Consider the following 14,156-nt stretch of genomic DNA (forward strand, 5'->3'; position numbering starts at 1 on the left):
AGTCTGAGTTAGCAGCACCATTGAAATTGCATTGAGCTCCATTGTTTTTGACATAGCTGCAGATATCTCAAAACCTGAACAAATAAAACCAAATCTATCAGCACGGCTGCGTAGATATCACAAGATGCAATTGTGGGGGGAAAAAAGAGCAAAAGAGAAATATGTGCTTTTGTTTTCCTTGCTTCTGTGCCACCAATGTTTACAAGAGAAAATCTGTCTGAGTTTGCTGAAAGCTTGTCTTTCCTTTCTCTGTGTCTCCAGAACAATGTTTGCACCTGGCACACTCCTGTAGACAGGTGCTCCACCAGGGTTTTGTTGCTCTATTTTTTTGCTATTATTTGCTCAGAGGTTAAGAGACATAATTGGAACTAATACACGACATTACTCATATCTGTGCACACATACTCAAGTACAAAAGACAAGTGCAGGTAAGTGTGTGCCGGAGGCCAACACTTATGCACACACATGCTCGGGCGCACATGCCTGCTGACTGCAAACACACAATCGCTTCCTCTCCTTTTAGCTTGACGCTGTGTCCTGTGTGGTTTTGTCAGGTGGTTTGAGGCCCCTCACAGCTGGCAGCATCTCTGAAAGGTGCGACTCTGCAGGGAAAGTCCAGGAAAACAAATCGGTGAGTGCCGCTGCCCCTATGGTGCGCCGCCTTTCACTCTCTACCCCCCTCCTCCGTTCATCTATCAGATTTTCCTCCAAAAAGCAGGCTTGCGCATTGTCGTGAGCAAACACTAGACCTTCGACAATCAACTCCCATCAGACAAAAACCCCAAACCTGGCGCACACAGTCACCAGCCTACACAAAGACCCCCTTTTTACAGACTTGAACTGGCATGCATTTATAACTGTCATTCCAGTTAGAAGGGCCAAATTGTTGTTGATAATTGAGACACAATATAACAGAGGGCACGCGGCGTGCAGCAGGTGTGTGGTTAATCAGTCACGGGCTGCAGGGGCGGGGGGCCTGACTGTACCGGAGCAGGCGGGCTTTTACACCAGCTCATTGCTCTGTCGCAGGGGGGTACGCTTGGCTAAACGCCCGACACGGTGGGATTCTTTCAGAGGATGCACCAGCACCAGGATCAGACAAGGGTTGACGGGTCAGGGGGGGTAAACAGGGCTTGTGCATGCTGGGCTGCAGCGGAATGGACGCAGGTGCTCCACGTGATCTACGATTAATCTCCCCTTTATGACGAATGAGAGAGGGCCCCTGAAAACCATGAATGAGACTCATAAGCCCCCTGCAATTATGCCAAACCACAATGACGAGCTGGAGCGCTCAGAGCAGGATTCATATGAGCATTTGCATAATGCACCTCACCGAACCACATATCCACACACTGGATTATTTATAAAGGAGAGAAAGTGATAAACCAGGGGTGGGTTTGGAGTTGGGAAGAAGGAGATGCTGCTTTCGTTTAGTGAAACGTCCAATGTTCTGCAACATTGACACTCAGGAGTGTCTGAAGTTTTAGAGGAATAGTTTGACATTTTGAGAAATCTGCTTATTCTTTCTTGCAGAGAGTCGGATGAGAAGTTTGATACAAGTCCAATCAAACTCCTGGAGTCTTGTCATCACAGTTAAGAAACAGTCCGACACACAGACCCCCTCTCCCCCCCATGAGCGTTAGCCACCGTTGCTATCGAGAGTCAATCAGAGCTGTGGCGAACGGGACTAAAAATTATATTTAAAAAAAATAAACGTGCACTCTAGAGCCCTGGACACCCAGAATGATGTCTTGGCTTTGCAACTAATAACAGGTCAAGTTTGGTTATTCTGTCCTCTGTGTCCCTGCAGGATCAGTCTGAAGGAGGTTCTGGGTCTCCGTCTTCATGGATCATAGACCCGAGTCCATCGCTCAACATGCTGAGATCAGCCGGTTCTCCCTGCGTGTCCGATCACGGTACTGTATCCCTTAAACCTACCCAGAAAATAATTATTTCTCTTTATCTGTGTGTGCCGCTCTGGCATATCTCCTCTCTGTTAAAACTGGCGCTCTCTCTTAAGAGCCTATAACAACAATATTCAATCAATACAAGAGCCCGTCTTCACCATTAGCGTCTGATCCGGTAAAAGCCCACTCAGTCCCCGTCAGCTCTGGTTTATGAGGATCCATTGTCTCCTCACTGTCAGCGCTGTGTTTGGCGTTCCCTTGCCTCCGGTACACTTAAGCCCGCTAATCCTTGCTCGGGCCAGCTGGCTGGCAGTATCACCTTCACCTGTGTGGCCGGCTTGTGTACATTCATGAGGGACAGTTCAGAGGAAGCGCTTACTGTACGGACCACAAACACTGGAAATCTGGCAGCGCAAGACAGGAAAAAGGTCGACTGGGGAACGGTCACGACATAAAAAATGGAGGGCCACCCCTCTTTTTCACCTGTTTTCATCTGACCACATCTGTCACACTGCTTCTTTTCTCTCGCCGGTGACTCCCTCGTCCGGTATCAGTCATTGTTCTATCACGCTAATGGTCCGTGGTATTCAGTATTCCTCGAGAATGTTACAAATGCATCCATCATATCAGTGATTGATATGTCTGAGGGCCAAGCTGCAGCTAACCGTTAAGGCCAAGGACACAGTGATATGTCTTTCTAATTCAACATGGCTGCTCAGCTTAATTATTTTATCACTGCTGGTTTTGACGGAGGAAGGTGGACCTATGGATTCTTTGTTCTTATTGCCACTACTGTGCACCCGATACTGTGGTCAAGATTTGGAGTCATGCACGCTGCCACTTTCCACTATATCGCTAAACTCCCCCGACTTTATGGAGGTGCAAAAGCACTCTTATCATGGAAAGGAGAACTCAATGGTGAATGAAAGACTGATCCAGGGGCCCCCGAGTTGGTCTAGGGCCCTGTAATGTATCGGCATATATACAGACACTTGTTGACTCTGCTGTGCAATGTGTTACTCAGTTTCTTGTGTGATCACACCCGTCATCTCTGGAACTAGGAATGAGTTTTATATCATTTACCAGCCTTTTCTTTTCAAAGAGTGATTGTTTTATTAGCTTGTTAAAGGAATACAATGTGCATCAATCGTCATAGAATACAATGTCTGAAATTGTTAAAATGCAGCTTTTTTTAAACTCCTTACACATTTCACGACAAAGCTGTCACTGTTTAACTACCCTGTAAGAATTAGGCAAACTGGACTCGTGAAGGAAGACGTCACCCAGAGGATCTTGGTGATGGCTGTGCTTTGACCTTTTGGAGGCCAAAGGCATGGCCACACTCACGGGGACAAGGAAGGGGGGGGCGGGGGGGGGTCATCAGCAGGGCGTGGAGGGGTCACTCCTGAGGTCACACCGTCTCTATAAGATGCCCAGTGTGTGGCATGTCTTTGTCTGGATAGGTGAGATTTGGTTACCCTGGAGGTGCGAGCAGTTAAACCCTTTAAATGGGGCTCCAGAGTAATGGAGGGAATGACCCCATTATGACTCAATGTATATGAGACAGTGGGGAAAATGGGTTGGAGACACCATTTGGATCTGGAATAGTTGATTAGTTCACATGACTAACTGCTGATTAACATTTAGATTCAGGGAAGATGGGTTGAAAATATAACGTATTTATATATCAATACAAACTTTTCATTTTCTTTGCATTATATAATTGTGAATTTTCCAATCTCCAATCAAAATCTTTCTGGCCTGCAACTTAATGCACAACTCCGTCTCAATACTCTCAACAACCACGTTTCCAGCAGCGGGCCGCTGTATTCTAAAACAAAGCCAAAAGTAGAGTGAATAAGGGACTCAACCTTGATCAGGTGGACGGAAACACGACTCAAACTGAATGCACGCTTTGCTCCGTGTCTGCTGGATGTGTTAAAGTCAACTATTTGCTAAAACAATAAAAGCAATTTAGAATGACACGTCCATACATTTGGGGAACTCACAAGAGACTGGTGTCAAAATAAGAATGTCGACATGGAAAGAGCAGATCCTGGCAAGCTCCAAAACCACTGCATCCTACATTTCCCATAATGCACCTGAATAATGTCATTTTTTAAAAACTTTAGCAGAGCCATAGACGACATTATGTGATGGTTTCAGTAACCCTTAACACTTTTACATCTTTAAATTGAATGAGTAAAATCTCTGATGCCCGTTCCATATCAGTGAGTTGCCCTCCTGTCTCTGGATCGATCGACAGCAGTTGACCGATTGTGAGATGAAAGTGACGCTGCGATAAGATGCTCCCCAGTGAGGCTCATGTTAGGACCGTTGTCTGTTTGCTGCTCATCAGGAATTCATAGGTAGAATAATCCCTCCCCTCGTAATTGTTTCATGACTGTGCCCCAGTCACTCCGCGCTCACTCCAGAGTTTAGCATTCAGCTGCTACTAAAGATGTTAGCGTCCAAATGAATGTAGCGATGTGCGAGGGCCACAAAGAGCACTAATCTGAACTGACCCTGGTGAATTGTTCCAGAAAGCTGAGGAAGCTACGGGACAGATTAGCCTCCAGAAAGACGGAGATGGTGCAAGCAGAGATTAGTCGTGTAAGGATCGTTTCCCCCCAGAGGACCACACACTGACAGTGTAGCCATGTCACCATTGTCTCTAAGCCACCGCCACTGTGGACTCATTGGCTATTGTCTCCAAAATCCTCCAGCGTTTCCCCCAAAAAAACCTGGACTCAAGCTCTTTGATTGGCACTTGTCAGGGCTGATAGAGAGGCTGACGTGTTGGGAAAGGCTTCGATAAAGGAGCCCTGAAAGGAAAATCCTCTCCCCATGAATAATAAATTCTGCCATTCTCTGTCAGCAGATAGAGGAGTGAAAGCTCTGGGTGGCATCAGTGAATAGCCTCGGCACGCTGATTGTCTCGCTGATGCTCATCCCTTTCTCAAACACGCAAAGAAAGAGATACAAGTCCAACCTTCTTGCCTCGGCCTGGTGCGCTGGATGGTAAAGGGCAGGCGCTGTGTGTGTGTTGGAGAGAGTCGGACGAAGGGTGGGCGGCGTGTGTGTGTGTGTTTATTGTCTTCGGCAGCCTTTTCCGGATGAACTAGGGGATTTGACTCGGCCGCTCGCTCGCAGCCAAATCCAGCTATCTGCAGTGTTCAGATGCTGCAGTTGGTATGGTAACCTGCTCTGTGTGTTTTTAGATGGGCTCTTGTTTCCAGCTTGAACTGACCAGTAATCACTGCTGTGCATTCACGGATTAGTCCGTGTTGGAGGTTAGGATAGCAGGGTTTGGACGGGAGGAAACCAAATCCTGAATAATGTGAGTTGTTCAACCTACTTTAGAGAGTGTACACTACTGGAACAGTTTGGACTTTTAACCAGTCGTGAAATAATTAGTTCATCATCAGGAAATTGGTTATCAACAAATCCTTTACTTGATTAATCATTAGGAGCATTCATAAAGGAAAAACCTCAAACATCAAATCACAGGTTTTCACGTGTGTTTAGGTGGAAAATCGTGTGTTTTTAATACAGTATATCACGTCCATGCAACACAACCTCCACCAATAACACCAAGGTAAAAGATGCACCCTTAATACTTTGATGTAATTGAACTTATAAAGTTAGGTAATGTAACGTTCAGTAGCAAATAAGTTGTTGTACAATGTTAGCTAGCTACGCTAATGTTGTTAGCAACCTAACTTTAGCACAACAGAAAAAAATGCAAAAAGCTTAATGTAATCATTTAACGTTACCACTACAAGTTATTTGCTGCTTAATTTGATGAAACTTTATAAGTTAATTATATACCAGACCCTTCTCCAATAATGAGCATTTTATGGTATATTCTAATAACAATTAATCGTTTAATTGTAAAATTTAACAACAGATTAATCTAAAAGAAAAATAAACAGATTTCTACTGATGTTATGTATGAGGCATTTAAGGAAAAGTTTTAGATTTTTGAAAAATATTATCTTCTCATCACATTCATCATGACATCACTGCATTTGCTTTATGCTGCATTATGAAAAAACCCTGAAGGAATGATGAATCCTGCGCTCCAGAGATGAATACCTTTCTCATCCCGTCGTCTGCTTTGGTGACATTGAGACTTCAGCGGGACGTGGAGGCCGACGGGAGCGTGTGATTGTGTGCAGTGTGGCGGAAGACGGCCTGCCAAATGAGACACGGCTCCATCAATCTGGGCTGCTGACCTCTGAGCGCTCACCGACGGGATAAATGAATCCACCCCGCCACGTTTGGACGGCTTGATGAATCTGCTGCCTGTCGGCTGCTCGACTGGTCAAGCTTTCTCCTCCCAATGAATAGAACCATCTCCAAATGTATCCCATTTGAATTATCGCTCATGCACTAACGCGAGCATCACGTTTGCAAAAGTATAGCGTGAAGAAAAGAGTCCAAAACGTTTTATGGAAACTGTTGCAAAAGACAATCGGAGCCCTCCTTAAGCTCGAGTCTGCATTGACGAGGCTCTTTGTCTCTGCTCTGCCACACCAAGGAGTGTATTCTGTGGACTTTATATTCAGAGATAATGGGGCTCTTAATTGGCTGGTCAGTGACAAAATGGATGGCTGTTTAAGTTTCAGGGAGAGCGTCCGCTCCTCAGTGAGACTCTGAAAGGACCGAAGGGAGATGTGACTGTGGCATTTAGGAGAACAATGTGATGTTTATTAAAGGAGCTGAAATGGTTTTAGTGCTTTTTTTACCAAGTAGCTACTTCCTCGTAGTTGACCATGAATACATTATGTGTTTTCTTCTAGTTCAGGACTGTGGCGATTACATTGTTTATATTTAAAAAGTTAATCCATGTGCTGAGCAATAAGCAAAATACTACTAGATATTGTTTTATGTGTTTTTATATTCTATCTCTCTGCTCCAGGTTCCAGCAGAGTGGAAGGGGGCCCCACGGAGGAGGAGGAGGAGGCCAATTATCCGGGATGGGGGGACCGAGGCGAGTCCTCGGCTGAAGGAAGGAGGCCCGGGAGTGTTGACGACAGAACTGAAGAGAAGGACGGACGGATGGAGGAGAGAAAAACAAAGGTGCTGAAGTTGCTTTCCAAACTGCAAGATGACACACCTCGGCAGCCAAATAGCAACAAAGGTTGCTCCAACTTCGAGGACTGTGAGTTTTAATCGAATGAAAATGAGATTATTTAATCCCTTTAAACTACATTTTAAAATTCAGGCAGACTGAACAAAACTAAACCCATTACCCTTAACACATCTTCAACCGTTTTATTATTTGAACTCTGGACAATGTCCCGACCTTATTCTCTGGACATTGTTTTCCTTTCACACAGGCGTAAAGATATTTTCGGTTCATTATGAAACTGTGGTTGGACAAAATAGACTTTGGCGGGGCGCCGGAGTCTAGGTAATTAAAGAGAAACACTGTGGATGCCTCAGAGGCTGTTTGAATGAAACTGTATATGGAGGGTCATTCATTTGATTACTATCTAACGGCTTAGAGTCCACTGGAGGCTGTACTGAAGCAGGCGAGGAGATTTGGGTCAGAATGAATCATTTCAATGGATAGATGAAGAAGACGCGTGTCCTGGTTGAAAATGCTTTGTGTGAAATTATAATCAAGGGCTTTCCAACACAGCCATGTTTGAAGGTGTAATCTATCTCAGCTTGCCAACACTCTTCTTTGCCTCCTGTTAGTAGACGATGCGTGGAAAAACACAAACACCCAACGCGTTTACTAACACTCCTCTCGACTCTCAAAATGTCCCCTCAATTACAGCACTTGATTTTTTTTAGAAGTACCTTTTTTTTTTTTTTTTTTTGCAAACAGGAGTTTAGCCAGGAGTTCTCTAGTTTCCCTCCTCTAGTGCCTAATTTCTGGCATTCAAGCCTTTGTGAGTGTGCTGGGGCTGGCGGGTCCGACAATAAGCATCCACACCTAAGGTCAAGGCTGAGGGGCCAGCCCTATGTGGAGGTTAGTCAGGTCAGAGTTCTCCCGTGAGGGCTGGCACCCATGAAAGGGACTGATTGGACGGGCTTGTTCAGACGATAATCAAGCAGGATGAAGAACCCTGCAGCTGGCTTCACTATCCTGCAGCAAGGTTATTACTAATGGAAAGCTTTTGTTGTGTTACAGGAGAATGGACTTTGGTGTGTGTGTGTGTGTGTGTGTGTGTCCTTGTATTCATGCATATATGACAGCTTTTCAGAGCGATGTCAGGCTACAGCTTTGGTTTAAGGTTGGAGTGTAGCAGCAGTGTATCCGTCACTTCAGACTGTAATATCTCTACAACCATTGCATGGAATTTGAAAAAGATATTCATGTTCCCAAGAGGATTAATCGTAATGACTTTGGTGATCCGATGATAATTAGGTGTAGGTGACGGTTAGACTTGGGTGGATATCATATGAAATTTGCCAATTTATCATTTTTTTTCTGGATGTTGGAGGCCAGTCCTGCCTCATGGCCCCATAATATGTGACTGTGGTGAACAACCCAGGCGGAGCAGACTGTGAGTGTGTGGAGAACGGGGTGACACTGATGTCAAGTAGCTGTGGTCTCCTTTGTGTTGCCATGCCGCAGCAACTAGCGCCTGTTAACCAGCGACAGCATGTGTTGTGTGAGGGACTCTGTAGGCTGAGGTCTCTGATGAATGTCAATGTTGATAGGGAACACCTGGCGGCCTTGAAGCCAGCCGCGCGTTGACCCCACCCACCACCACCACCAGCAGCAGCAGCAGCCTTTATTACTGTCTTCTACCTGTGGGCGGAGTTCAGGCCCTAATTGTTGTTTTCAAACAGTGAATGAGCCTAAAAAGACACGTACGGTCGAGCGAATGAATAAGAAAGACCAGTCGCTTAAAAGAGAGATGAAGGGAGGTTACGGGCATTAGTGTGAGGTGTGTGTGTGCGGGGGGGTACAGTGCCTTTATGTAACCCCTGTTTGCTCAGCCTTTGGTCGGGAATACCTCTATGTATTTACCATCAGTCCAGAATGACTGGGCAAACAAACAGCTCGCCTATTGATGAGCGGCAGCGTGGAATATGCCCGCTGTATTCATAGGCCCGGGAGGGAGAGAGAGTCAATCTGTCAAAGAGTCTATTATACGGCGTCCAAACAGAGAGCGCCCTCCACAATGGCCTTATTAATGGCACAATGTCAAGGAGCGGCAGGGCAATAAGAGCAGATGATTTTCCTTTGTGAGGTAATCTCTGGAGATCTGGTATTGCAATACGACAGATGATTTGGACCCTCGGCGGGCATATCAGTGTGGATCTGCGGCAGGAGCTGATTGGGGCGTAGGCGCGCGTGTGTGTGTGTGTGTGTGTGTGTGTGTGTGTGTGTGTGTGTGTATGTGCAATAACTTGTGGTTTGTGGTGAGGCCGATGGCGTGCAGCCAGAGACGGGAGTGTGGCCGCTACGTTTGTCTTTGTTTGTTTTTCTGCCAAAGCTATAACCGCCCCCTTCTACACAAATGCACACACGCACACACACACACGCTGCTCAGTGTTTTGGGAGAAAGTGAGGGGGAGGAGTCGAGCGTTCATGGAGCAACAACAGCGCCTGCGGGAGAATGCTGCCAAATACTGTCACCCTCTTTTACATTGTAGTACCCACTCAAGAGACACCAGCACACGTTGCCAGATTCTGCTCTGAAAAGACTGTTTTATACAACACCGGGGAGGCGCTCTGAATATTGATGTACCAGTCGGTACTCAGCATTTGTATAATTGTGGGTCTTTATTGTCTTGGACACACATAAGAAGCTTTGACCGATACAAAAATGACTCCTTTCCCCTTTTACTATGACTGCACTTCAACTGACATAAACAATATTTTATCTTCTTACCACCAGCTTGTATGCTTGTTTTTTATTACCTTGCTAGCTACAAAATAAAAGTGTTCCCACCAAACAAGCATTGTTAGCCGTCTCTGAGCTACACCAGATGATTGACATGTTATTTAATAGCCTAATTTCTATATGAATAATATTCATACTGGTCTAATACTTAAGTTTCGGCAACTACAACTACTTTGTTAGGATAAAGGTGAGATCATGGTCATGGTTAAGAGAAACCAATGCTGGTCAGTGTGGCCTCTGATGGGAACACATACGGGTTATTGTAATTGCTTGAACAGGTATGTACCTGTATTACCTGCATACCTCATCCCTGCGATTTCTTTTCTTTTCTATTATGCTCACAGGAAAGAAAATAAATTGTCAGCTGACGGGTGTTTACCTGCCTGCTGGAAGCTACATTAAATTCAGGTCAACAATGGTTGAGATTGCTCTATATTAAGTAAATATGGAATAATTTAAGTTTCATTCAAACCGACTCAGTTTACTGATCCTTTAATCTTCATCGGCTCAGTTAAATCTGTATGCCAAACATCTCACCTGTATCATAGCATTAAACTCATGTAAGAATAGACAGTATATAAACTTTACTACCTGATGAAGTGAGGAGAGAGTGATTGAATACATCACATATTTAAAAGCTACAAATTATATTGAAACGAGCTTCATCAGTCTGGAGACCGGCTCAGTCACTTCTCCTGCACCTCCTGCTGGTTTACTGGGCTTTTCCTGCAACACTATTTCAGATAAGATTTCCATCTTTACGTTTGATGCGGAGCCTGTTTAAAAACAACAATAGCTCATTCTGTACTGTGCAATGATACGCTTGGCCTGGTTCACAGGTTTTTGGCGCTTTAGTCCTCTTACCTCCTTATCTTCCAGCACCACACTTCATATTTTATGCCTTTGTCTCATCGCGTTGGGGCAGTAGATTTACAGCATCATCACATGTTTACGGACCCAGAACATCCCATAAACCTATTCCTCATTTGCTGCAGTCAAAGATCGGTTTAGACTCTGTTCATCTCTGTGTGTGTGTGAATGCTATTTGCTCTAAATTCGCGCTCCTAATCACATATCTTAGGGCTGTATATGTGGGGCATGTTGCACTCTGACATTCTCCTGCTATTAAAGAAAGGGGGTCACCTCCTCTCCACTGCTGAATGTGACCTTTGTTAAAGGAATTATGGGACACTTTATACAGTGTGATGAGGAGCAGAAACAAAAGTCTGGGATTAAGCGGGAAAGAGCAACAAACAAGGGAACTCGTTAAAAAACACAATAGACCCGTGTGTGTGTGTGTGTGTGTGTGTGCGGGGGAAGGTGCCGGATTTTGAATGAATGCAGCCAAAAGCACGCTTCATCGTGCTGTGGCCTGCCTGTGAGGTCTGTCACTGTTCGATATAGCATCACGTAGCAAAGACACTGACAGTGGAAATACACAGACGCACATTAAAAAAACCACAGTGATTTAACAACTCAGCCGTTTTGTGTCGGAGGCTAAAGTGGGCCACATACTTTGTGCCTCGGTACGCCGAGGGGCGGGACGAAGCGACGGTGTTTGACCTGGGAATGAGAACGGGCTGCACACTCTGCTTAATGGCTGAGTTTTACACCCCCGTGTGGGGCCCAAATGCTCTTTGCAGACGCCCAGAAGAGTCTCGAACACAGCAAAATAAGAAGGAAATAAAAAATACAGGCAGAGGACAGGGTCTCTGCAGATACAGAGACCACCACACGCTTCTAGTGGATCATAAGTGATGATTTATACATTGTTTTTTAGGAAGTTTTACTAATGTCACTGCAGAAAAATGCTGTTATTTTTCTACAAAACCCTTTTTTATTTAACAAAAGAAGCCAAACCTTTCAAAACTCAAGTCTAAAATGGCAGTTATGAATCTTAACGGAACATTTGATGCCAGCTATAAGTGCTTTCAGGCAGAGCCAAAAAAAAACAAAAAGCGTGGAGGTCACAAAAGGAACTATAAATCATACACAGATGAGCACCAATAGTTGTCAGACGTGCAGTCGCCAGTGTTTTTCATCTGTCAGCTGCAGACGTTGAAAATGGCGCCCACGTGTGCGTTAAATGAGTTGTGACCCGCGGCTGTTTGCAGCCCGCAGACCGGTGCGCGAGCAGTGAGTCTGCAAGAGAAAAGGAACAAAACAGAAAAACAAACGCCAGTGAAAGAGCGAACCTCCCTGCTCATCATCATCATCATGGCCCCATTCTTCCTCTCTCAATTGCAACTGAATCGCCTCGGTCTCATTACAGATTATGGCCTCAACAGAGTGACTCTCCCCTTTCTCTCGCCTTTCTCCACACAGTCCCTCTCTTGATTAACATTTTCTGCTAGGCTTCACACCAAAGGCACAACCTGTGCGCTTTAAAGGCAGGGTGAAAAAAAAGCCATCAAGCGCTGGAGTGGAATCAGATAAGGCTATCAGGCAGGAGGCTTTACTGCCTCGGCTTTGTCCTGCTCCTCCACCCGCCCTCGCTTCCTCCCTCAATCTCTCACTCCACTGCACCTTTTGTCCGGCTGACTCCCTGACGGAGTGCTCCCTCAGACAGGGACCCCCGACCTCCTCCAGCACCACTGTGTGTGTGTTTGTGTGTGTGTGTGTGTTGTGTGTGAGTTGTAGTGCAGACAAGACCAGGCAAGGCTGTGGTCAGGGCTGGTGTTGAGGTTGAACTTCCTCAAACTCTGCTTCGTTCAGAGTGACAGTTTATATCATAGAAAAGTTTATCATAGCTAGTTTTATGATCTAATAGACTATGTGATATATTTTACCTAAACCAACCATTTCACCTCTTTGTGGTAATTGCTTTCCAGTATAATTGCAGATGGCCCCGATAATTTGATCTTGACAAATGGTCATAAACAGTTTGAGAGAAATCCTTTTTTTATTATTTATTCCATGTTGCATCTTTTAGAGGGATTTTGGTCCCACTGATGTCTAATGTCTGCCTGGAACACAAAGAAAGTCCCCGCTACAAAGACAGGAAAACAGCCCCAAGTGCATAGATGCTCTTCCACCTGTGGACTCATAGATAGTAACTCATTTATCACCTGCATGTTCTAGTAGAGAGTGTGATGATGATAATAAACCACCACAGGTCATCACGGCTAACTCTCCTCCTGATGGTCAGTGACCCTCAGCCTGCCTCGCTGTAGAAGAGAGATGGTGGATCCATTCACTCGCTGGCATAAGCTGCCGTTTCACTTTAGCAAATTGAGCGGTCCTCTGATCCAGCCGCTGTGTGAATGTTGGTGTCTTTAGAAGGGAGAGGGCTTTTAAATCTGGTCCCATGCGGGCTGAGCGGAGGCTGCATGTGTGACTCCAGATCCTCCTCGTCCTGCAGACCCTTTTTCTCATCACTGATATTTGCAAACAGATGCGCGAAGCCGGCCCGTAGGTTTTTCCTTTGATCAATCGAGCTTTAACAAGTCAAGTTGACTAGAAGTGAATGTAACATTTTGCATGTGAAAGGACGAGGCCGGAGAAGGCCTGGTTTCGATTAGGCCTAAGCTGATAAATGGCGGATTCAAACAGCCCTCCTGCTATTGCGGAGAAACCCCAGAGGTCCAGGGGTTTAAGTCCAGACTGATATCAACTCTGTTGCTCCTCTTTCTTCTCCAAACCAATGAATAGATTCATTATTCAGTAGACTCATTCTCATCTCCTAAATTGAAGTGGCAGCAGCTTAAAAGACCCCATTTTCTACACCTCTTTTCTCCCAAGTCACTCTCCCTCACAAATTTGCCTACTGAAATATTCATGGGTAATCATTGTTTTTATATTGGAGACATTCATCATTACATTTGAGTTAAATACGGTGCAGTTTTTTTAATTTAAAAAAAGTCTTTATCCATTGTGAACATTAAAAAAATCATAAAAAGTTTTACTTTTGGAGATTTTTTACCCATATTTTTTTGATAATTTCTGTGGCTCAATGTGAATTGAATGAATTAATCCCAATTAATTCTTTTCTTGATGAATTGTTTGTTCTATATAAGAACAGAAAACAGAGAGAGATGTCCAACCAACTTTCTAACAAAGAAAAACACAAAGAAAGTCTGTATTTCTTCACCTACAACAAAGAAAATCACACAAATGATCTCATTTGAGGAGCTGTGTATAGAACTTTTTTTGCCATCTTTGCTCGAGAAAATTATCTAAATTATTATCAAAACGGTTTCAGATAAATTTTCTGCCGATCGACTAATCCATTTATTTTCCAGCTCTAATAAGATGTAATAATAACTGGTCCCTTTAGCTCTTGGCTGCTTCATTTCCAGCATGTATTCATCTCACTTTCTGTCTTTATAAAAAGAGACTCTGCATCCAAGTGCCACTCTGCTCCCCCCCCCCCCCC

The 14,156-nt window shown here is 44.7% G+C and overlaps 1 protein-coding gene across 1 annotated transcript in view; it reads left to right on the forward strand.

The window, feature by feature from the left end:
• Nucleotides 1-14,156, forward strand: part of LOC116390052 (histone-lysine N-methyltransferase 2D) — a 41,196-nt gene that overhangs the window by 21,573 nt on the left and 5,467 nt on the right. The window contains exons 7-9 of the mRNA XM_031859294.1: nucleotides 555-631; nucleotides 1,811-1,916; nucleotides 6,832-7,074. Coding sequence (XP_031715154.1) covers nucleotides 555-631; nucleotides 1,811-1,916; nucleotides 6,832-7,074 — 426 coding nt within the window. The remainder of the gene's footprint in view (nucleotides 1-554; nucleotides 632-1,810; nucleotides 1,917-6,831; nucleotides 7,075-14,156) is intronic.

The sequence above is a fragment of the Anarrhichthys ocellatus genome, unplaced genomic scaffold (assembly GCF_004355925.1).
Source record: "Anarrhichthys ocellatus isolate YVR2014 unplaced genomic scaffold, GSC_Weel_1.0 scaffold21, whole genome shotgun sequence".
Taxonomy (NCBI): domain Eukaryota; kingdom Metazoa; phylum Chordata; class Actinopteri; order Perciformes; family Anarhichadidae; genus Anarrhichthys; species Anarrhichthys ocellatus.